Source organism: Xiphophorus maculatus, chromosome 20 (assembly GCF_002775205.1).
Source record: "Xiphophorus maculatus strain JP 163 A chromosome 20, X_maculatus-5.0-male, whole genome shotgun sequence".
In the NCBI taxonomy this organism is placed as follows: Eukaryota; Metazoa; Chordata; class Actinopteri; order Cyprinodontiformes; family Poeciliidae; genus Xiphophorus; species Xiphophorus maculatus.
This window is the reverse complement of record NC_036462.1, coordinates 2,935,098-2,960,544: the sequence shown is the minus strand read 5'-3', so window position 1 is coordinate 2,960,544 and position 25,447 is coordinate 2,935,098. Positions and strand designations below refer to the sequence as shown.

At 37.4% G+C, this 25,447-nt stretch overlaps 1 protein-coding gene across 8 annotated transcripts in view; it reads left to right on the top strand.

Moving 5' to 3' along the window:
- Positions 1 to 25,447, top strand: part of slmap (sarcolemma associated protein) — a 59,595-nt gene that overhangs the window by 8,558 nt on the left and 25,590 nt on the right. For 7 of the 8 annotated variants that reach the window (XM_023353461.1, XM_023353459.1, XM_014473553.2 and 4 more), the window contains exons 2-5: positions 10,328 to 10,475; positions 12,581 to 12,653; positions 20,057 to 20,093; positions 25,252 to 25,314. In XM_023353461.1, the coding sequence (XP_023209229.1) occupies positions 10,328 to 10,475; positions 12,581 to 12,653; positions 20,057 to 20,093; positions 25,252 to 25,314 (321 nt within the window). Of the gene's footprint in view, positions 1 to 10,327; positions 10,476 to 12,580; positions 12,654 to 15,099; positions 15,404 to 20,056; positions 20,094 to 25,251; positions 25,315 to 25,447 lie in introns of those variants that run through there. The other variant, XM_023353462.1, reaches the window with a different exon arrangement.

The window sequence follows — 25,447 nt, the reverse complement described above, 5'->3', positions numbered from 1 at the left end:
CCTGTTATCCTCTGTTTCATAAGTGGGCAGTTCTGTAGAAATTGCTACTGAGAAGTGGAAAAAAGCAGGACAATCCCAGACACTTGCAGAATTATTAGAAAGGGTTTAATGCTCTTGGTTTGGACAGCTAACACCTGTAGTGCAGGGGTGTCCAAACTTTTTGTCACATTGACCCAAAATTGTCAAGCCAGAATTACCAGCTGTCCAAAAAAAAAATAAAATAAAATAATAAATAAATAAGTTACAACCTTCATTTACCTTCTATACAGTAAACTAAGCATAAAATAATTTAAATGAACAGATAAAGTAGCTAGGCTCTTTGTAAGAATGTTGTTTGTAAATTATAGAATATCCAGAAATTAAAAGGATTTTGCAGGTTTGTTTACACGTTTGACGTTACACGTGAAAAAAATGATTCACATTTTGGGGTAGCTTGTTTGGAAAAAAAATGTTTTGGTGTATTTAGCCGTGTTTTATAAATGATTAAAAGCAGATTTTGATTGCAGTTGCAGATGGCCCAGAAACCAAATTTTAATTCCCAGAAGAGAGTTTGTGGTGTTGAAAGTTTCTTCCTAACCACGCTCATCATAAAAATGAAAAAACATCAACGAATGTTAAAGGTATGAGGTCTGCCGCCTGTTAAACCGTATTTTCCTGGATATTTTGTCTCCGAGGCACATCAGGTGATGTTTGTGGCGGGTGAGAAATCACGTTATTGTCGGTCTACTTGTTGGCTAAAAATGAGGACATACAACACACACACACACACACACACACACACACACACACACACACACACACACACACACACAAAAGCACACACACACAAAAGCACACACACGTCCACACATGCGCACCCTCACCCTAATAGTAGATGACTCATTTGATCGTTGTTGGCTTTGGGTGTGCACTGTTTTACTCTGAGAAGAGCAGATTCTCCACTCCCAGTGACTTTAGTTTTTTTCTGAGCACAGACTTACTGAGGATCAATTAAGATGAATGTCTGAGAAACTTTGCTTTGAATTTGACAGCTTTAAAGGGGACCCATTATGCAAAATTCACATTTTGCATGTTTTTGTACTTCTCTCTGGATCTTTTCTTCTTACAAAAATAGGACTTAAAAAAACACCCAGGTGTTTTTTGGGATTTACTTATATTTTGGTGTTTGAAAAATGAGTCATTTTAAAAATCTTTCACAAGTCAGCAGGCACTGCCCGTCGCCTACCAACCCCAGCGAATCCCAGCCCGTTTGGTCAGCTGGTTTTACTGCTGTAGGGAGAAGGCAAGTGTTTTGTTGCAGATTTACCATCCAGAAACCACCTGCTACATTCTTGCTGGCTGTGCAGGAGGCTCTATTTCTGCTTTTCAAAGATGGACGGTTGTATAATTGCACATCTGTTTCCAGCCATTTTCATGCATGAGTGTAAACGTTTAATTGGGGGTGTGATTTAAAAACACAACCCATCTTTTTAGCGTTCATGGGTTTAATGTGGCCAGTGTAGATGTTGACTGCTGCATCATGGGTATTTACGTTGCAGATGTAGAGGTAGTTTGGGTATAAATCCCCAAATGCTGCAGGAAGGCTGTTGGTTCTCAGTCACATCTGAATACAGTCAGTGACGGAAACACTACCAGCAGTACAACACGGAACCGTTTTATTGTTGGTTTGCAGATTTTTTTCTTTTAGTTCAGTGAAGATATGAAATGATTTTTTTTCTCCTCCTCCTTCCCCATTTCTGTTACTTACACATTTCACACTTAAAATCTGCCTACAGTGGAATTGTCTCCCACAAATTCATCACCACCTCAAGTGTTTTTCTACTTTAATATGAAACAAAAGGACTTAATCTAAAGGGGTTTTTGTGTTTACATGTTCAGGAACCCTGGAATCAAACTGACCTGCTGCTGGAAGTGAAGCTCTGCTAACGAGGTGAAATAAGAACGACCTATCGGATCACTGCAGGGTTACGCTGGTCCTACCAACCTCACAGCTTTCAGTTGTAGCAGCAAATAATTACTTCTAGTAATAAATCACACAGTAGACCCATACTGAAGCTGCAAGATTTGAACTTTGAACTTAAAACTTGTTGCTAATATGCAAGAAAACATGACAGAAACTGCTGCTAAATTGCTTTGAATGACTCAGGTTCTTGTTTACGCTGTAAACATTTCTTTCAGTTGACTGTCGTCTTGCCACAAATATACAATGCAAATGTTGTCTAAGTGTAACTGGTTATATTTTTCTGGAATTAGTACAGTTCAGTTGTGTAACTGTATATATACGGCAGCCAATGTATACATAGTTCTGGAGCTGCATTAATGCATTCATCTGTCATCAGTGTACGCAGTATTAGGTAGGATAGTCATTTGTGCTACAGTAATTAATCATTCGTACTGATTATTTATTTTTTATTTCTAAGTGAAGATTGTTGTTCAGACCAACTCTGATATGTTTTTTATTGTTTAGCAGGCAGCGCTGAAGACAGGCATCACTTATTCATGCTTAACCTCATTAATAATTTTCAGAACGACGCGATTAAAATGCTCATCTACTACTGCGTGTGTTGCATCACTCTTTCTGCTGCAGCTCTATTTTTACCTGAGATTAATGCAGGAGGCTGAGTCAGCATGAGCATCTCAGGAACCTGGGAAAAAAACAAACTTATCCAAGTTTTGCTGTTGATTTGATTTTAACTGTCGTCTGCCGGTGAGCCTGTAGGGTAAACCGTGTTGTGATTTAACTCACACAGGCAGCTTTTCAACACTTCCTCACACAGGAAGGTGATGCTGTTGACATCGTCTGCCTTACTCCGAGCACACCTCACTGGACTACAAAGCCAACTGGTGTTTTACATCATTTTTATGTTTAGTAGTCAAATTGCATTGCATTGCTGTTGATCACTGAAGAGAATATTCAGCAGAATTATCAGAAAGACAGAAATTATACACAGCTGCTGCTGAATCTATCTGCATGGTCCAGATCCTTCTTTTACACTGCGTGTCACTGTACTTAGTGACTTTGCAGAAAAAAAACTTGAATCTGACAAAATCATAATCAGCAGGTCAGATTTTTTTAAAGATTCATCGACCGGAAAACGGCAATCGGTGCAATTTTAAAAATATATATAAATGAAGGCAAAATAAGAAACTGTATGCTTAAATTTACAACACAAGACAATAATACCCTGCAACTATTTACATTTTGTAGCATTATTATTTAGTTATCAGTGTTGTGTTTTACCAAGCAGGGAAGTAATATTTAATAATTAATGGTGAATTCCCAGTTGCTTGTTGGTTTCGTCCTGATTAAAGAGGCTCAGATTTTGTCATATGCTAATTAATCAGATTTTTTTTGCTCTTGACTAGAAAAGATTCTGCTCCTTCATAAAAATGTTTCTACAGTATCAAAAATGTTGTTGAGTACTTTTCTTAGTTAAGTTTGAAATTTCAATATCAAACAAACGCTTAGAAAAGGGATTTTTTATTTTCTCTTTTGTTGGATTGCAAACTTTTAATCCTTCATCTTACGTGGAACGTTTTGCTTTAAAAAAAGAGAAGCATGCCTTGCCTTGATGTTTTCCTTTGGCCAAAATCTCTAAAATCAAATTAAAATTGTAACTCATTTAATTGTACATTAACTTTTTTTCCCCCATTTTTTCTCCGAAGAGTTTTTGCGGCGCTTGCGGCTCGTATTTTTTGCGACAGTAGGCAGACAGGACAGAGGGCGAGGACAGGGGGAAGACATGCGGCAAAGGTCGCCGGGAGTCAAACCAGCGACGTCCGCGTCGAGGACTAAGGCCTCCAAACGTGGGGCGTGCTAACCCCCTGCGCCACCACAGCACGCCCCATTAACTTTTAAACCGTGGATGTTTACGTCCTTTTGAAAGATTCTAGATATGTTTTATTTAGTGGAAAAAATGTCTCTTTAGGACACCGACTTGAGCCTTGATATTTGTCCTGCTAGTTTGGATATTTTTGGTATTTGGTTTGATAACTGAATGAAATATTCGACACTGATAAAAGTGTATTAGTGTAATAATTAACATTTGAAGATCAGCCATTTTCATTTGTTTCCATTAACAGACAGAAAAAATGTACAGTACAAAAGAAAATTTGAAGCATATTGTGATTCTTAAAACAGATCCAAGTCAATCCTTAACAGTGTGGGATCATTGGGCAGTACAATGTGACGACATGTTAATAATTCATGTGGTTTGTGGTTTGCATTTCCAACAGATTCCTGGTTTTAAGCTGAGAAATGGACATTTGGGAGTAAAATGAATTTACTCCAGAGTTGTTATGGAACCAGATAATGGGGATGGGCTTGCGTTCACACTCGGCTACACCCTGGTGCAGGAATATGTTCACTGATAAACGCCGGTTCTGTTTGCCAGCAGCTTCCAACAGGCTCTTTTGGAGACGTGGCAGAAGTCCATGCTCCTCTTTTCTGGCTCTGCTTCAAACTGAGACTGGTGCTTTCTCTCCATCTTTAACTCCCACAGTAAACTCCAAGTGCTCTCCTACTGTAGTTTTATCTCATAGTCAACCTTTAAAAAGTGTTGGATTAATTAAAAAGAAAGCATTGCACCATGATCTCAAAAGGTCTTTTTAAATATTTTTTTACCCCTGTTTACTTGAATGAAATGTTTCTGAATTTATCCAATACTTCAGTAAGCAGAACTTTCTGAACTCTGATGGATTCATTTTCAAACAAATCCTCCTTGAACTTGTCTCAGACAGTCATCTGTTGTCATTAAGAGGGAAAATGCATCAAAATGCTGATCTTGCTTTCTGCTTATTAAGCATTGACACTCATTGATCAGTGTCACTTTGCTGTAGATATTTATCCTTTACATCACTGCTCAGCTCAACAGAGCCAATGTTTATCTACCTACAACGTCCTGTCACTAGCTAAAGTCTTGGTTCACTTCAGGGTGAATGTTTATTTTATAATTTAAGGTTAGAAATGTCTGTTTTGTCAACTCACCTTTTAGTATTTGTATCTGATCCCGGGCAAATATTGAGAAATCTTAGCTAGAGAGTAATTGGTAGTTTGACCAGGACTTGTGGATCTTTTCATGTGTGTGAAATGTGATCAGTTGCTGCTTTTTGTTGTCTTTTCTCTTCTGGGTTTGACCTTTTCTCTGCCTAGCCACAGTGTGAAATGAACAGATTTGTCAGACCAAAGTGTGACAAAGTGATTCAGTAACATAAAGAGACGATCTTATCCCTCATCCCGTAGCTAATCCTCATTCAGGGCCTATTTAGTTGTGCTGTCAGTAATTATTAACAGAAAATTTATGGCTCTGTTGGTTGTTTAATCTTTCACTTTGCAGCTTTGCTTTTTCAATTCCAGATTCATAGTTTCATGAACCTTTACATCTTTTTAAAGGTTGACTATGAGATAAAACTAGGAGAGCACTTGGAGTTTACTGTGGGAGTTAAAGATGGAGAGAAAGCACCAGTCTCAGTTTGAAGCAGAGCCAGAAAAGAGGAGCATGGACTTCTGCCACGTCTCCAAAAGAGCCTGTTGGAAGATGCTGGCAAACATAGTTTCATAGTTTCATGAGTGCAGACTGATGGTTCTGCACTAATCAGTACAATTTTGCACAACTGCACTGTGGCACACTTGCTGTACATATATTTACATATAAATACTGTATCTGCATTTTGAATCTTTGCAAGGACTGCTCTAAGCTGCTTTTTATATTGACAGCATGTTATATTTTATTTTTATTTTGTCTACATTGCTACTCAGTGGTGGATGTTATTGTGTCTTGTCTCTATGCTGCTGTAACTGCGAAGTAATTTCCCTGCTGGGATGAATAAAGTAATTCTATTCTATTCATTACTTTGTTGGAGGATTACTGAGATGTAAATAGATAAAACAGCAATTCAGAATGAACACTTATTAAAATGTATTTTAAACAGATGTTGTGCTAAGCTTTCTTTTATATGTCAGTTTTACTGACGGATAAAAGATGAATGGATGGATGAATAATCTGATCCTAATCCACTGTCTTTTTTAAAATTATAATTATGACATGTTCACTTGCATTTATTTTTTATTTGGCTTAATTAATATTCAACAAGCTGAATATTAAGCAAGTAAATACATGTTGTTTCTTTTACAGCGGCAGTAACTACGCATAAACGGTGAAACTAAACGATTGCACTTAAATTATTAATAATTCACTTTCTGTCTTGCAGACTCGTAACTTCCTCCTGGTCTGCATGAGCCTGAGTTACACACTTAACCAAAGAGTTTTGATGTTGATGTAAAGGATAAATCCATACTGGAACAACAAGCACCAGTTCAGAGAGAGTTTTGAAATCAGGGAACATTTCGCCTATCAAAGTAATCAGAAGTCAGCAAGTTTTACGAATTTTTACAAATTCTTGCTTCAGCAGGAAAAGCTCATTTAATAACAGGAAAGTTACATTTTTACAGTAGTATTTGTGCTTTTGTCTGCAGACAATTGTATTGTAATAAAAAACACAGAAGACTGCAATTAAAATGTTAAGTCATCACCCAGCCATACTGCAAAACTTGAGAATTTCATTCAGCTAATTGTTATGAACTATTACCAGAAACCGCAACAGAGAGCTCTTTAAGCATTTTTTGAAATGTATTTGACAACTTTTTGTACAAAAACTGCTTATTTTGGCATTGCTTCGAGTGAGACGAGGTGCTGCAACCAGAACATTGCTGGATTATTTGGTGGCAAATATTTTTCTTTTCTTGAATTTATAGTATTGAATTTCAATTAAAAAGAAATCTTGTTTCATTTGTTCAGTTGGAACTCTGGAAAAATTTTAAATTTGTCAAAATTGAATGTGACTGCATAAGACTCTAAAAATGGTAAACCTACCTAGAAAGATGGATTGATGCATCATCTACAATGTTCTACATAGAATAAATCATCCTATGAAACAAAGAGACATATTAGCACATAGGTAGTCATAACTAATTTTACACTTTGCTAAAGGATATGAAATAGGAATTAGATTTTTTTTTTGGGTAAAGAACATTTTTCTAGGTTGCCAACTAGGAAATGTAATCTTGTGGGCTGGAGTTACTTTCAGAAAAGGAAGCTCTAGTACTAAATCTGTCTTTGGAGCCAACGTTATGCCACAGAAATGTAAACACGATCTCTGTTTTGCATTGGAGATAAAAGTATATCTGAGATGTCACATGCGCTCCTCTTGAGGTGGGATTATTTTTAGATGTGCAAGGTCTCATTGTACCTCTGGTGAGTGATTCCTAGGAAATTATCCGTCATATGATGAATACTTTCTCCTAACGTGCCTCTGTGCTCTTGCCAAAGAAACCTGTTGTCATGTGTTGACCTCCAGACTGGTTAAGTGGACGTTGTTCCTTTTGGCTGCTTGCTGATGCTTTCTCTGCTCTGAGAGCTTCAAGAACGAGGAGAGCAGCAGGAATGTTGGTGGAGAAACTGCATTTTGAGAAGGAATGCAATCATGTGCTCACATGTTGGTGGTGGATAGGGGGTAAACTTTTTTTTTTTACTTTTCATGGGCCACATACCCTTTTTCTTTTATTTACTTTTTCTTTCACTAACTTGGTGTTAGTGTGTTTGAGGTCCAGCTGGTGGTGTTTATTTTATTTAATATCCTTTCTGCATTTACAGAATAATTACTCAATGTTCATTTAATGGTGCATTCACACCCTTAAATGACTCGTTGGACTCGTCGAGTCCGCTTTAATCAAACTAGTCGGTTTGCCTAGGAAGTTTGGTTTGTTTGGGGAGTTGTAATAATCGAACTCTGATGTGGACTAGAAACTCAAACTCTGTCCGCCTTCAAACCCTCATCTCAGTTCGGTTGAAGTGAACCGTGGTGTCAGATTTCTCTTTTGTAAAAAAAACACAAGTCATTTCTCCTGCTAGCAATAAGCTCGCACGTTTGTTTTGATTGCATTTCCCAGAATGCCCTGCGCTGTAGTCCGCCTCCTGCTTTTGGAGCGGTACCAGAGTTCACTTCAACCGAACCAAGACCGATGTTTGCAGGTAGACCAGAGTTTGCTTTTTTTTGGTCCGCATCACAGTTTGATTACACATTCACACCTTCCCAAACGAACCGGACTTTCTTGGAAAACAAACTTGAATTAAAATGGACTAAACATGGTGTGAATGCACCCGCAGTCATATTAAGTTACTAAAACAACTTGCAGCTGTTTACAGACAGAAAGCAGTGAGGAAAATAGTTTGAAGTTCTTCCTTGACAGTCCAAGTGGAGGCCAGTCCTCCTCCAACATCAGCGATTACTCACTGAAGCTGTTGTGTTGTTTTCTAAATGTTTTTAGGATCAATTTAATGAGTCTTTTGCTCATTTTAGAAGAAGCAAGCTGACACCAAAAAGCAACCAAACATGTTGTGTTAACTATTCCAGTTTCTTGCTCTCTTTGTAACCATGCTTCATGCTGGGAATTAAAATGTCAATTAGTAACGATGACAAACAGCACCTACTGGACCGGGACCTAACCGCTGGCCATCTGATCCAAGATGGATGATGTCATGTTTTCTGTGTCTGTGTGAAAGAAATGACTGTAGAAGTGTGTGAGAGAGCTGTATGTGAGGTATGAGGTGCTGTGTGTGGTGTTGCTGGGTGAAATGCTCTATAGTTAGGTCCCTCCCTTCCTGTCTCCATGTTACCATGGGGACAGGAGGTAGCCGTGTGGGGTATAGCATCACAAGATGCGAGCAGGTTGCTTTCCGTAGCTCTCTGCAGTCGGGTAAACGTCTGTCTCTGCATCGTTCTTCCCTTCACCGTCTGTTGTTTTGGCTTCTTCTTCGTCGTTTGTCCTCCTCTCTGTTCTGTGTTTTGTCTGGTTCTCTCATCTGAAGGACGGTTCACTTTGTTTTCAGTCAGAACGAAGAGCTGAGAGCTAATGAATGAAACTCGTGGAACGTCAGACAGATTCACTCCTCAGGCATCCAGATCTGATTGCTTACTCAGTGTGTGTGTGTCGTAATGTATGTTTTAAATGTTGTTTTGGTTTTATTTCCTCTTACGTTCTGATGTGTTCTTGTCTCTTTATTTTATTTTTGTTGACATCCCTGCCTGTTTTCTGAATCATCTGAGTTGGAGCGGCTCTTCGGTGTGTGTTGCTCCTGTCATGATTTACCTCTGAGTGTAAAAGAGGCTTCAAGGCATTTACTGTCACCGCCTCCTCTGTATCATCGCGTCCTCCTGGACGGTGAAACCCCGGAAAAGCTTCCATGTAACAGTGAACCATAATTAAATCCAGTGTTGATGAGTAGGTGAAGTCTGTCAGTTCCAGCTAAATCTGTATTTATTGTCAGCACTGGCAGGTTGAGCTATAGAAACTGGAAACCAAAATTATTAAACATATTACAGGGTTTCCCTCAGAAAACCAGCTGGACCTGGTGGTAGGGTCCACCAGTTACCACATCGAATTTTTATGTTTAAAAAATGTTAATAAGAAATTTTGGAAATAAAACAGAGAAAATTCAGTGGACTAAATAAATTAGTTTTTTACTCGTAATATATTTGGCCAGTTTGATGGACTTTTACTGTCTTAGTTGTCTCATTTGATGTGAAGTTCAGACTACGTTCACAACACAAATGTGACCCAAATCCAACTTCTGACTGCAGTCTAAACGGCCCAATTCTGATCTTTTCACCTCCAAAAATCTGATCTGCGACACACATAATAAATTAAACGAGCTCAATAATTTCCATTTGCATTATTTATTGTATCGAGACTCCATAATTGATTTTGTTTATTTATAATTTGGATATTTAAAATGTCTTCTAGTTCCAGTGTTAAATGCTCATTACAATTTAAAGTTTATTGATCTTTGAGAATGTGTTCTTGCATTATTATACCATTATCATTATATTACTTAAAATAGCCTCGAAACAACAGTATTACCTTTAATCACAATACTTTCTAGGACAATTTATTGTCCAGCAAAATTTGTTTGAATTGAGCATCAATGTTATCTTTAGTAACCAACCTCAGATGATAAGGCTCAAGTCATGACTCTCCTTTTTTACTTTTCTCCGTCTGCGGAAAGATACCGTAGTTTAGAAACCTGTGGCTCCCTCTGCAAAATGACAGTTAAGTCTTTATTGTGCTCAAAAATTGTTTGCAGTTGAAATTATATATGTACATACAGGATATAATGTAAACATTTGCCTGGTTCCCCTTTAGCTCTGCTGTCCTAACAGTCCTTAACCACCAGGAAGTTTGGTCATGATTATCGGGATTTCAACCCCTGCATCACGTTTTGCTGCTTCCCTGAGACGGTTCTTAACCTGCTGTGTTTGTGTGTTTCAGTTCTACCTTCAGGACACTAAAAGCAGCAACGGGACGTTCATCAACAGCCAGAGACTGAGCCGAGGGTCCGAGGAGAGTCCGCCCTGCGAGGTTCTGTCCGGCGACATCATTCAGTTTGGGGTCGATGTCACCGAGAACACACGCAAAGGTTTGTGCAAACATGCTATGATGCCCACTGATGGACTGAAAGACAACACTGGTCCAGTTAGGAAAAACCAGATGCCTCCTGGAAACCTACTGTTACATTTTCCTCTTTTTATTGTTTTTTGCAAACACTGAGTCCAAATATAAACCCTGAACTATACTTAATGGTGGCTTAGGGCTAATTTAACCATGCAACACAGCAAGACACTGACGAGGCTCACAACAAAGCGCACATATTAAGGTCAGATTTTCAGCTCTACATACTGTATTACTAATCCAACCTGCAGCCCTCAATCCAGAAATACACTTACATTTTGGACTCAAATAAAATAAAAACATGGAAATATTTATTAAATCAAATTTCCAATCCTTGTATATCATTATTATTATTATTATTATTTAGATTTTTTTATATCCAGCACAAGACAAAGCTCAGATGGTGCAAGACTTTGATTGTTAACAGATCTGCTTTGTGGCATTTAATATGTTAGAATAAAGAATACATTTTTTCTATTTAAAACAAGGATTTATATATTTTTTAACATTAGTATGAGCACATTTAACTTAAAACGAATAATTTGTTATAAGACATGTGACTGATTCAGTTTTATGCGGCTGCAAGTATTTACAAAAATGAACGAAGATTCAAGCACTGGAAAATTGATCTAATAACTTCAGCTGTGAAGAAAGACCATCAAGTCTGAGGCTATTGCTCAGATTCTGTTGGTGTTTACTGTGCATATTTACAAAATATCTGCATTAACTACAGTAACGGTCTGAGTGAACTTTAAGTTTTATCATGATGCTTTGTATTGCTATTGTGGTAACAATAAATCAGTGGTTCCCGTCCTGGTCCTCCAGACTCACTGCCCTGCATGGTTTAGGTGTTTTCTTGCTTCAGTCCAGCTGATTTCCATTGATGACTGATTAACAGGCGTTTGTTGAGCTGCAGTCAGTTGAACGAGGCACATTAAAGCAGGGGAACCTCTAAAACATGGAGGACAGTGGGCCTTGAGGACCAGGGTTGGGAAACACTGCAAATGATCACAACTATTGTTTCTTTTTTAGTGAACTGCATGGCTAAAAATATACGTAGACATTACACAGCAGTGCACTATTTACAGAAGTAATAATGGCTGGATGGAGCCATTAATGGATCGATTTCAGAGTTATTCAGCAGTGGGATTCAACAGCGTTGATCTTGAATCGTCACAAGATCATATAAAGACAAAGGAAGCTAATAAAAAGACAACGCCACAAATAGTCAGATAAAATACAACATGACCTTTCAGGATATCAGATATGAATGCAGTTTTGTTCAACATATGGAAGTGCCGCGAATTAGATTTTTTGGGTCGTTCAGACCGATATGAAAATTTGGACATGGATTACATTGCATGTGTGAACGTAGCCCAACTGAAGCAACTCACACCTGAATCAAAAAGCCAGAATTACTGCCATTGTAGGACTGAAAAATATGGCTGAAAAATGTATCACAACATATTATATCAGTCGATATTGATAATTATTGATTAGTTTTTTGTTTTAAATACACAACGTACTGCCAAACTGGTGGCATGACCTTTCCTGTTTTATCCAGTTTTCACTATATGCTGTTGTTTTTTTAAATTTTGTTATTTCTAACCAAACATGAGGCACAGTGATGAAACCTTAAACTGTTGCAGCACAAGATACTCAATGCATTGTTGCTAGGTAACCAAGAAATGAGCGAGTGATTTGATGCCACTAATCTTAGTTGGCTGTAAAATGTTAGTCAGCCAAAGTTTTTCCTACATCCCCCAGAATGCTGTGCGGTTCTGGATCGAAGTTCAGAGAAATTGAATATTCTATCAGATATGTTATATATTTATATTGATCAAGTGTCTTTTGTGATATATATTGATGATTTATTGTCCAGCCCTACTGCATTGAGTTTAGCAAGTTTAGCTGAGAAGTTAGCCAGTCATTTAGTTCAGGTGTATTGGAGCAGGGATGTTCTCTAAAGTTGCTGCGCTGTTGTTGCAGAATAAAGTAAAACAGTCGCCATGTCTGCCAGTGACTCCGTTATGCTCGTTAGTAAAGCGCCTGTCTGTATTTTCCTGTCTCCAGTCACCCATGGCTGCATCGTGTCAACAATCAAACTGTTTCTACCTGATGGGATGGAGGCCCGCAGACGAAGCGAGTAAGTTACCGTTACCCTCCTAAAGGATTTAATGTTAAAAAATATATAACAATAACTGTAGGATTTAGATTGAGTGAAGCGGCAGCATAAAAAAGATATTATTGCTTTATATTCTGAAGTAGAGGTTGTTCTATCCTCTGCCAGCACAGTGATGTGATCAGCAAACCATAAAGAAAATTAAATAAAATTTTGAGCAGGGCAGTAATAGTATAAAACAGTATGAAATGTGGCTCATGAGTTTTTAGCATGTTTGTGTTGTACAGTAAGCGGGCTGTTCCTGAGCAGCAGCCGACCCAGCATGATGCTTCCTACTGTACTCGCAGCTCCACCTGTCTGTCTGTCTGTCTGTCTGTCTGTCTGTCTGTCTGTCTGTCTGTCTGTCTGTCTGTCTGTCTGTCTGTGTTTGTGTTTGGCTTCAGTTGATGCCGTGTGTGCACAGGTGATCCAAGGTTACAGAGCGCTGGTGTACAGTGCCATCTGCTGCTGCAGCGTCAGTATGAACTGAATGAAAACACGTTTATATCGCTGTCATATCTGGTCAGGATGGCCCACCGTTAAAAACACAGATCACGGATGATGACCTGCTGTCTTCAGTGTCTGAGTATTTGTGCAACAGCATTGTGTCTGCAAGCAATGTTAGAGATTGCATTGGTGGATTTTAACAATAGCTTTATGGTTTTGCTGCAGATTTAAAGGCCTCTTTTAGTTTCTAAAAATGTTTCCTTTGGATGTGCTTGCTCACATCAACACACCTGTGACTTTTACATCCATCCATATAATGAGATGCCTGGCTTTCTCTAAAATCCACTACAGAGCGAGAGCTTTCATTAGCATGATGAATATCTCCACTGATTCTTCATTTCAGCCTTTTAGATGATTTAAAGTGCAACACATTGTTGCTGTAACTGTGACCCGTTACAGGAAAGGCAAAGATTACAAATAAACCTCAACTACAAAACATTAACTACTAACTACAACACCAAACCAGTGTCTGAGAGGATGATTATAATGGAACAAATGTTAATTTATTAAACCATTAATCAACAATCGTAAGTTGATTATGTTTCATCCCTAATTACGACTTTATCCTCGTATTGTTTCAGCTTTATTTTACAACTGTTTTGACTTTATTCTCATAATATCACAATTTTTATTGTTTGACTTTATTTTCATAATACGGCTTTTTTTGTTTTACAACTTTACTCTCCTTGCTTTGACTTTATTCTCTTTATTATGATTTTATTCTGGTGTTATTATGACGTATTCCTGTATTATTACAACCTTTTCCCCATAAAATTAAGACTTTGTTCCCGTATTGTTTCAAATGTATTCTCCTATTATTGGGACTTTTATCTCAGATTGTTTTGCCTTTATTCTAGCAGTCTTATCAATGACTGAATTGAATTATTAATCAATAACTTTCATTACTTTCATGTAATGAAAGTGTCTATGAAACTAAGAAAATTCAGGCATTTGAAATCACAAGACATTGTAGCAATATGAGAATGGAGTAATTTTTTAAATTACTCCATTCCAAGGAAATTTTAAAAATTTATTTAAAGGAAAAAAATTTTTTTACTCCATTCTCATATTGTTACAACTTCTTGTAATTTCAAATGCCTGAATTTTCTTAGTGTGGCTCTAATATTGAGTCATAGACACTTTCATGACAATATAGAGTCCAGTAGAGTAACTTAAATAATTTAAGTCCTTATCCAGAAAAGTAATGCTACAGTTACTCAGCATTAACTGCTTCAGTTATCTGCTGTAATATATTTAAAACGTTCATGACTTTATCATTTGTTGCTAAAGTAAACTTTACTGTGAGACTAAACTTAGACTCCTGACTTTGGATGGTTTCATTGTGGTTCCCAACATTCATACTTAGACAAAACGGGTCATATGGCATAAAAAGCGATCTGCAGCAGCCAGTACAGTCAAACGATGAAAAAGCTCTACATCATCGTCAGCAACAATCTCAATGCCTTCAGATCAGTAAGATGATGCAAAACAGGCTGAAGTTGTTGCCACATCAGACTGAAACATTGTGAGACCACATGCATCTTTATTATGGTTTTATGTCTAATACAAAACATTTGCTGTGAAGGTGGTAGCTGATGAGAAAACTAATCAAACAGAAATTTCCCTTTGTGATTCCATATGAAGCTATTTAGCTTGTCCATTTATTACCAAACGAATATCCTGCTTGGTTTTAAGATGTTCACCAGTTTTTAACTAAATAAGGCCTCAACTAAGTTTTTCCCTCTGGAATAAAGAACCTCCAGCCTTCTCTGTCCAGCCATTGTTTTGTTCTGACAGTAGCCCTCCTGATTCTCTCTCAGTCTGTTATCACCGTCCATATTTCCTCTAAACACTCCCACATACCTGCGGTCATGTGACCAACGCGGATGTTTCGTTTTCAGGTGACTTGCTCTCTGTGAGGCGAGCAGAGCTCACGCAGCGAAGAATTGTAAGGAAAACTGAAAGATCTTTGCCAGAGTTGGTGCTGCCCAGACGGGGAGGAGTTTGTGCAACTAGTTTGAGTTAAAGGAGGAAGACCTTGGTCATCAGCAGGAGGAGCAGACTATAAATAGAAAGACAGGTTGTGTCATTGAGCGTCTTTGCGGCTCGGCTGTTGAAAAGTAGAGACGAATTATCTGCTCAGGACAAGTTTGTGTTGGAGAATGAAGCGAAACGAGTTTATTTCCCGACTGCTGTAAGGCTAGAGGGTGAACTTCGCCCTGTGAAAGGTAAAACAGCTGACACATACACACACACTAACTAGAGCAAAAGTTGACAGGTAACCTCGGATTACTTCAGAGCTTAACAGGTTAGTGCTTTATGTGATTAATCACTCCACATGTAAGAAGGCTGTTAGCAGAACGCTGCTTGTTTGCTTGGTTTGGGTTTTATTAACTCTGGCGCACTGGAGCTGAATGTGATTAACAGGATCCTGTAGTTTCTGCTGCAGATGTGTGTTTTTTAAAGACTGGCTTATTCAGCAGGTTTGTTTGAGGCCTTCAGCAGACGGGAAGCGTTTTCAAGGAGCTTCTTCAATCAGAGACCACTGTTATTCAGACAGAAATTAAGCTGCAGTTAATTCACTGCCAGGGTTCTTCTATGTGGTGGATCCACGAGTTCTTCCTGTTTGGAGAAAAAAAAGTTTAACCTCAGGTCTTTTATGTTTGGTTTTTAGTATCGGATGCTGATTATTAATTATAAATTTAATTGTGATGAATCGGCCATTGAAATAAGTCAGCTAATTCAGTAATTGATTGTTAACTGGAGTATACAGACTCAAAAAAGGTCATGTTCTGTCAGAACACAGACTCAGAACAGCAGATGTACAGAAACATCTACACATTTTGCGTTTAAGATGAAACATCTTTGTCGGTAAATCTGCTTCACCCAGAACTCCTCAAGTTTCAAGTGACTATTTTAGCTTCACCTAAAAGCTAAAATAGCTTTATTACTATTCAATTATTAATGAAATACATAATCACCCGGTTGACCCTGACAAGTCCAGCAGAAAGGACTTGAATTTTCACGTTGTTAGACGTATTTTTTAGCTGCAGATGCATCCTTTGCTACAAATGATCAAGTGTTCACTACAGGAATGTTATGTTGTTGCACTTTAGAAAAAATGTATTTTTATTACCGACAAAAGGAACTGAATTGTTTATTTGTGTCTTTTTATGTATTCCTAATATTGTAATAAATAAGCCCTAAGTTGCTAAATGAAACAATCTGCAGAATGTGCCAATATTTCTTACCCGATTAATCTACTATTGAAATAATCATTAGTTTTTTTGTTTTCTTTTTACCCTGAGGTCACAGTTTGGCCAGTTTCTTTGGGTTGCACTAATAGACTGAAGCTTGTTACGCCGTTTCATGTGGCTCACATGGGTCACCTTTACATATCTCCTCATTATGCATGATAAAACATGAGCTTTTTGTTTTTACTTTTCTGTCACACTTACAGGGACAGGATTATGTTTTCCTGACACATAGTTACTTGATTATGCTATAAAATGTCACTACATTAGCTGAATGGTTGCAATGGAGATTAAAGGATTTCTCAAACATGTATGTTTTTGTTGAGGGAGTAAGATTGTAATGTGATGTAAAGCTCAGAGTAATGTTTTTTCATTAAAAATGTTGATTTTAACAAAGGTAACTAGAGTATATAAAATATCAGGATAATTTAAAAACTGAACAGATCAAACTGGACCTTTGTGAAACCACAAATGAACTGTAATTGACTTGTTTTTAACATTTTTGGCACAGTTAAACAGACAGGCCACTTAAATAGAGCCAGTCTGACAACATGAAGTAGGCTAAATGATCTCGGTCATCCTCCTGGAAATAATATCTGGAATAATGAGACAGAAGTGGAACTTTCAGGAGAGCATTTCTCCCATTATATCTGGCATAAAACTAACAGCATCACTAGTTCCTCCACTTTCTCAATAATTTGTTCATTGGCAACAGAAACACTGAGTACTACTATTTATATGTGTGGAAAAAAGTGAATTACAAGCTGTACCATCAGTCTGTTCCTTCTTTAATAGCCTCTGGAAATGCAGCTTTACTTTGAAATATGATCGTTAAACCTTCTTCTTAAAATCATTTTAGAAATATGCGAGCGCCCAGATGGAAACACCCAGCAGTGTTTTCCATCATGGGTGTCTGCTGGACTGCATGCAAAACACTTGAGCTCGATCCGATGCGGATGCCTGATTCCTGTGGGCCGGCTGCAGGCTTTGTGTTTGTGTAGGCTGCCCTGAGGTTCTGCTGAGCTGCACTGGACGGCCTGCTGTGTGTTGGATTCCTGGCTTTCTTAGTAAATGTGTTGTTTGGGATCATCGCCGGTCCGATCTCTGCAGTCGGCGTTTGATAACGTTATGATTCGCCTGCAGTGAAGCTTTATTTATCCTCCAGAAGCATCTGGAACATGACATCACTGTTACTATATAACTAAGGTTAAAGCGATTATTGAAATAATCGTCCACTACTTAAGTAATCGATTAGCCATTAAGTCGACATACAGGCTCTAAAAACAGTCACTTTACTGAAAGAACAACAATTTCAGAAGAGTAATTAAGCCAAGACTGTACAATATTTTGTATTTAAGATAAAAACCGTTCCTTGTCTGTTAATGTCTTTTAACCAGAATTTCTCAAGTGGCAGATTTGGCTTCACCGGGTTCAAGTTCTGCAAGAAAACAAAATATCTCCTATTAATCACCTTTTGCTATCCAATTATGAATAAATTAAATGAATCATCACCAGAAAATCTCTATACTGTATTAACTCAAACAGAAAGGGCTGAGTGTTTCACATGTTGATGTTAGAAGTATTTTTTAGCTGCAGATGCATCCTTTGCTTCAGATGACTAAGCGTTCGCTAAAGGAATTTTTATATTGCATTTTGGGCAATAAAATGTTTTTCTTATTTAAGAAACTATTTGAATTGTACGTTTATCTTTTAATGCATTTCCATCATTGTAAAAAAGGCCTATGTGGTTAAATAAAAAAAAATCTAAATGAGCATTAGTAGAACACTAACATTTTAAAATGTTTTTAATTTTAACTGATGTCTTTGGCCTAATTGATCGTTTCTGCCTACTTTACGCTCAGATTTCCATCTTCAGGTTTGCGTTAGGACGCGTCTTCATGACGTTGCTCCTGCAGAATGCAACTTAAACTGGGCAGAGGTCTTCAGCAGCTGGTTAGTCTAGGAAATTAAGCAATGTAGCTTAAAAAGCAAACTATAAGGTCGCAGTTTAACTTTTTAAAAAAAAATAATTTCAGATGAATTCATTCTGGATATGTAGGTGGATGTTTGCATTTTTATCATTATCACTCAGAGGCTTTGAGAGAAAACTCAGCTTGCTTTAGTTTAAGTCATTCTCCTTTTCTACACATGTTGAATGAAGTTAATAAGATATTTGGTTCCTGGAACAGCAGTTGTTGCTGTTCACACTGCTTTATGTTAGTTACACATTACCAGAGTTGTTGTATTTTGTCCAGAGTTCAACCTTCATTCCTGAACTCAGACTCTTATTCTTTCTAATCCTCACCTCTTTAAACGTAACAGAAACTGAGCTGTTGATGACCATCCCTCTTTGATGGTCATTTATAGGTCTGTCATGATAACAAATATTGCTGGACGATAAATTGTCCCAGAAGTTATTGTGATAAACTATAATATTGTGTGTTGAGACCATTTTCAAGTAATATAATGTTAATGGCATAATAATTCAAGAACATATTTTTCAAAGATCAATAAACTTTAAATTCTAATGAACATTTAACACTGGAACTGGGAGACAATTTTAATATCAATATAAGTAAAACAACAGATAAAATGAACTATGAAGTCTCTGTAAACTAAATTGTCCTTCAAAATAACGGCTAGTAGAGACCGAAACACCAGACTGAAGAGTTTTAGCAACCAGTTTTTGGTAGAAAGAGAGAAAAGAGACAAACAAATTATACAAATGGAAATTATTGAGTTCTTTTTAATTGACCATGTGATTGACTTATTGTGACAGGCCTAGACATTGTGATCCATCACAGAACCAGAGCAACATTCAAAGGGACAAAAACACATTTCTGTTCAACCATGACGACAAAATCCAACATGGCTGCTGGGCGAGAAAATTGAACTCAAAATCTGTTTATCCTGACTGCTTCCAGCTCATTAAATCCGTCAGAAAATATATAATTTTGGTGTTAAGAGTTTAATTGTGTTGCTCCATAAACAGTAAGGTTGATTTCCACCATCATCATCATCATCCTGAATTTCTGGTTTGAATGCGGATTAGTGTGTGGTGAATCTCCAGAAATCATTTCTTTAGGTTTTTCTGTTTCGTTCCCGTTCTTGTAAATGTTGTAAATCAATGCTGGACTTTACCTTCACTAAACTTTGTCAGACTAACGTCAGTCATCATTGATCTTGTGCGGATGTGTGTTGAAGCTCCCGACCCGACCCGAGGCTTTTCTGTGTGAATGAAGCGTCTCATTCATCTCTGAGCTTCAGGGCGTTTTAAGGGGAGCCTTCAGCTCAATGATTGTGTTTTAGTGATTCTGCATAGAGACACAACCAGAGCGTGGAGCGGCCCGTCAGCCTGAGGCCCGTTCAGTCAGTAGCTCCTCTGTTTGCTCCGTTCAAACATTTATCCAGACTCAAACCAATCCATTACTCCAAAGCAAATCGGACATGATCCCTTCATTAGAGAAGGAGCTGTGATTTAACCACTGCAGTAGCTTTACTACTGTTGTACTTTAGTTAAAAAAAGGACCTTCAGAAAGTTTTTGTTCCCCTGTTGCTGTGGTTACTCCATGTGTCTTTACTTCCTGATGTTTCCATGGTTTTAAACCTTTTTCTCTTCCTTTTCAGTGTCATCCAGACTCCATTACCACTACCTATAGACAAGGTAAGGACTGTTGTCCTGTCCCATGTGTTGTTTTATATTTAAATGTGAAGAAAGGGACCAGAACAAAGCAGCTAAATGTGTTTAGCATTAAACTTGTTCATCTATGGTGCTTGCTCTGATATACTGTGGATTAGTCACTTGATAGAGGAATGCAGGTCCTCGTCTTCACATGTTTCTCACTATATGGTTGAATTTTCTGTCTGTTTACCAATACTAATTTAATCTATATTGCAATCAAATAAATATTTGGTTTGAACTGGCATTGATGCATCTACAGGAAATAAAATTCCCTCCTGCATCAGCGGCCAGTTTGTAGTAAAAACAGAAGTTTAATGTTTTCCTTTAGATTTATCATTTACATTATCTCTTTCGCCAGTGAGTCGTGGTCCATAAACAGCAACACATTCACATTTAAAGGCTGGAGGGGGAAACAGACGAACTCAGTAACTATTTTAAATAAAAATAAAGTACAAGACGGAAGAGTTTCTGAAGACCAGGAGTTGTATTTGTGCAGACTTCAGATATAAAGTAGTATATCTACTACTATATAAAGTAGTTGCATCACTGTGCAAAATAATAAGTTAATTTTATTAATTTTAGATATTTTGCACCTTTGACAAAAAGCAATAACTAAAAAAAGTAAAAGATCTAATTTCAGATAAAATTTTGGGACATAGCCATACTATATCCAGGTAAACAACATTTAGTTCCCTCATGTAGATTATATCAAAATAATCTCCAAAATATCTTTTTCTTTTATTTAAATTTGATCTAAGAGTAAAGGGAAAGCCTTGGGGAAAAAAATTAACAATTTTAATATTTTTACTAAAATGAAACATCTGGTATTGAGTTATTAATGTAGATGCAAAAATAATTTATAAAGTAGAACAAATTGTATTTGCTGAATTAAACACCAACTTGGTTTTAGAAAAAATTAAGAGCAGAATGAAGAGTCAGCTGCTGCTTGTAAATATTTAACAAGTTATATTTGGTTTTAAACCAAAATACATATCTGATGCTCATTTTCCGGAGAGAATGCTGAATGACTCAAAGTTGGGACTAAATGTTTTTAATTCGACCATGAAGTTTTTATTCTCTGTACTTCTGCTCTGAAATGACACTTCTGCAATTACCCTCCACTTTAGTTTTGTTATGAGTCTCCATTAAATATAAATGAAGCAGCTAAACGGGCGCCATGGTCAATCCACTGCATTCTTTAGTTTCTGCTAATAAAACAAGTTTTTCAGGCACAGACAGACGACAAACTGTTCGGCTAGTTTCCTGTCAGCAGGATAATACAGCCTTTCATAGGTTTGTTTTGTCTTCAGTGGCTGAACAGAAACAGTTAACATCCTACAGCAGTTACATAAGGCACCAATTTACAACACAAGGTGGTTTCCTAGGCAAACTTAAGCCAATTTCACACCAGATTCTACTCCATTTTTATGGATTTTCATTAGGAAATCAACACTATGGTCCAAACACAACGCAGCAGAAAAGAAAATTCATAAAAATCACTCAACGTTTCTTTTTGTGATGACCCCACTCACATTGAGGTTGGAAACACATTGAAATGGAAAACGATCCAAACTTTTAGAGACAAGTCGAGTTTAGTCGAGAAGTTACTAACTTCTCGACTAAAGGAGCCATTATATGCAGGTATATATAAATATTTACGCATTTATTCATTCACACCATAATTACTTATATATATATATATATATATATATATATATATATATATATATATATATATATATATATATATATATATACATATATGCCTGTATGCATACAGGTATATATGCATACATACATAAGGGCGGAACAATATAGCTGAAAAAGTATCACAATATAAGCATTTATCAGTCAATATCGATAATTATTTATTAGTGTTTTGTTTTAAATATCTGAATTACAGCCACACTGGGGGCGTGACCTTTCCTGTTTTAGCCACAGTTTTCACTCCACGCTGTTATTTTTTTAATTTTAAGCAGTTATGAGGCACAGTGGTGAAACATTAAACTGCTGCTGCGCCAGTTACTCAGCAGGTTGTTGCTAGGTAACCAAACAGTGAATGAGTTGCTAGGTAACCAAAGAGTGAGTGAGTTAGTTGATTCCACCAACCTCTCCTAGCTGGCAGTGAGAGGTTTTCCAGCTGAAATCTTTCCCCTTCCTACATCTCCCAGAATGCTTTGCGGTTCAGTGAATATTCTACCTATGGAATATTCCATCAGACGTATTGTCTATTTATATGTCTATCGCAATATATATTGATATCAATTTATTGTATAGCCATAATAAATAGGATTAAAATAACAGAAAAAGTGGAAATTAGAGAATAATAAAACAGATTTAATACGTTAGGAGTTTGGGTTTGGGTCCTGCTTTCCCAGTGACTCCATAATCTGAATATGGCGGACCATAAAATCCTGCATCGCTCAGTGAAACGAGCCATTTCTCCTGATTTATAGTGGAATCAGCAGTCCGGCAGCTGGCCGTCGCTTCAAACTACACTAGTGTAATAAAGCAGCAGGTCACCGCCGTGTAAAACGTGTGTGGCTTTCTGTTTACACCGCTATGCTTCGACAGTGTTCAGTGTTCTGTACGAAGGAGTTCCTGTTTTCTGTTGCGTCACGTTAGATGCATGACGTTGTGTGGACAGATAACGGTTCATTGTGTGTTAGAACAACGTGCGGCGTCAGCTCCTGCTGCTCCGTGTTCAACAGCTGGGCCTCAGTGGAGCGTGGCCGAGGAATGCAGGCTGATGTGTGAGTGCGTTTGAGAGGAGCTGTGATTAGATTTGAACCTCTTCTCTGATATAATTAACTGTCCTGAGGCTGGATCGTTGCTTCCAGGGCTCAAAAGAGAAACAGTCAGTCGCAGGCGCTCTCTCTCTCTTTTATTTATTTATTTAAAAAAATTTTAACCAAAAAACTAGATGATAAAAGTTTTCACTCTGGTGCTTTGGTCTTAAGTAGCTTTTTTTAAGGACAGTTTTGTTTGCAGAGGCTTCATAAATTCATTTATTTGTTTGGGCAACTGTGGCTCTATGGTAGAGTAGTCGTCTTGCGGTCGGAAGGTTGTGGGTTCGATTCCAGCTTCCTCCTGCCACATATCAATGTGCCTCTGGGCAAGGCACTTAACCCCAAATTGCCTACCGATCTGCGTATCGGTGTATAAATGTGTTTGTGAGTGCAACTGGGTGAATGTGACTCTAGTGTAAAGCGCCTTGAGTGTTCAAAATGACTGAAAAAGCACTATATAAGTTCAGTCCATTTAGTTAATTTATTTTGGATATTTAAAATGGCTCCCAGTGGCAGTGTTAAATGTTCATTAGAATTTAAAGTTTTTGAGCTTTGAGAATGTGTTCTTGCATTATTATGCCATTAACATGATAAAACTCAAAACTGGTCTCAAGACAACAATATTATCCTTTATCAATAAATTCTGGGAGACTTAAATGCAAATGACAGGCCTAGAAATCCATTATTGTTTCTCAGCTAAATTAAGTTAATAAAATCCTAATGGGTCCAAAAACAACTTTTTCAATAGAGCTGCATTCATATTAAGATTTCATCTTTGCGCCTTAAAGAATCAGTTTTATGAGCAGCGTATGAATCCTCCTATCTGAATGATTTTTCATTTGGCTGATGAAAATGCTATTTTTCTTTAGTATTCTTTAGTTATGTTGCTTTTTTGATATTGTGAAATGTTATTTTGTAATAAATGGGAAGCTAGGTATCATTTACATGTTTTAAGTAAATATTTCAAAGAGCAATTTAGGTGGATCGGATCAATGTCTTGTCTGACTTTTCAGAGGAAACCGACCCATAAAATAACAAGTTTGGTTTTTCTGGGGTAAATTGACCCAAAACTCTTGAAGACTGTAGAACTTCTTCACATTAGTTAAATATTATTTTAGAAACGCTCGTGCTGTTCAGAGTAAATCATTTATAAAGCAGGGTGGACAGATGGCACAGGTTGAACATCGGATCATTTATCATGTTTGTTCAAAGGAGTTTTTTATTGCTTAAGTGGTGAATAACTGCACATAAAATGATTCGCTTCATTTTTTTTTGTCTACAACAGTAAAATCACTCCATTGTTTTTCCAGTTTGTCTCCCTCTCATCCGTTACTGAACAGCGCTGCCAAACAGCCCGTATATAAACATAATTAGTTGTTTTTAATACAATGGGATGGCATTTATAGGTTCCACTGAAAACATTTTTTCATTTGCAGTCTTGTTCCTCATTCCGGTTCTGATGTTGACCCAACTCTGAACTGGTTCCAGTGTAAAAATGAAATCATTTGGTTAAAAAGTGTCTGTTTCTGTGTGTTTACTTGCATCTTTACATTGTGCTTGTATGTTCTAGAACGGCGGTTTTCAAAGTGTGAGGTGCGCCTCCCCTAGGGGGCGCCAGAGCACTTTAGGGGAGGGAAAAAATAAACCGGAAAAGAAGTTATCTGCTTGCTGTCTTGCGCATAGCGTGCGTAATTGTTTTTTCCTCTGTATGCCTCCGCTCTTTCATACAGCACGCTCATTTAGCTCGAGATAAATTGTTTAGATGAGCCACAAAAAAAGCTCCACCATTTTGCAACTGTTTAGGTTTTTGATTTATTTTTTAATTTCAAGGAAATGTGCAACATTTACAGATGTGTTCCAGAGATCTGATCAAAATGTTTTTGTTAAGATGTGAAAGCACTGTTGGTACCTCAAACATTAAACTCAGAATCTCAGATGTAACATTTGTTTGAGAAAACGGTTGAAAAATGAGTTTGGGTTGTTCTTATCATTAGAAAAATGAAAAAAGGGCGTATTTGCCATACAAAGGCCCTGATAAAATAATTAAAATGGGAGGAAATGTTTTAAAATGTTCATGTGTTAAATTTCATTCAGATAAAGTGTCATTTTAAAAGATGAGATGGTTCTAAAATAAAAGCAGTTAGTTTTGTTGTGGCATTTGTTTGTGTGTGTGTTGATTATGGGGGGGGGGGCACAGCAGGCATTGTGCTCCTTGGAGGGGGGCTCACCCTTTCATACTTTGAAAACCCCTGGTCCAGAACACTATGTGATATAATTACCCGGTTTTCCTTCTGGCCCGTCAAACAGATGAAGTATTGAGCTTTCCTGTTCTGTCTCTGTGATTTATCTAGGTGGCAGCCAACACTCCCAGTATGTACTCTCAGGAACTGTTCCAGCTCTCCCAGTATTTACAGGTAAAACACTGACACCTACTGGGTGTTCTGTGGCAGTACACCCAATGTTCTCCATTTAAATTAGGGTTTTTATAACTGTTTAACTTGGCTTTAAAGTATCAAATGACATGATGCCTCTTTTATTGTTTCTGAT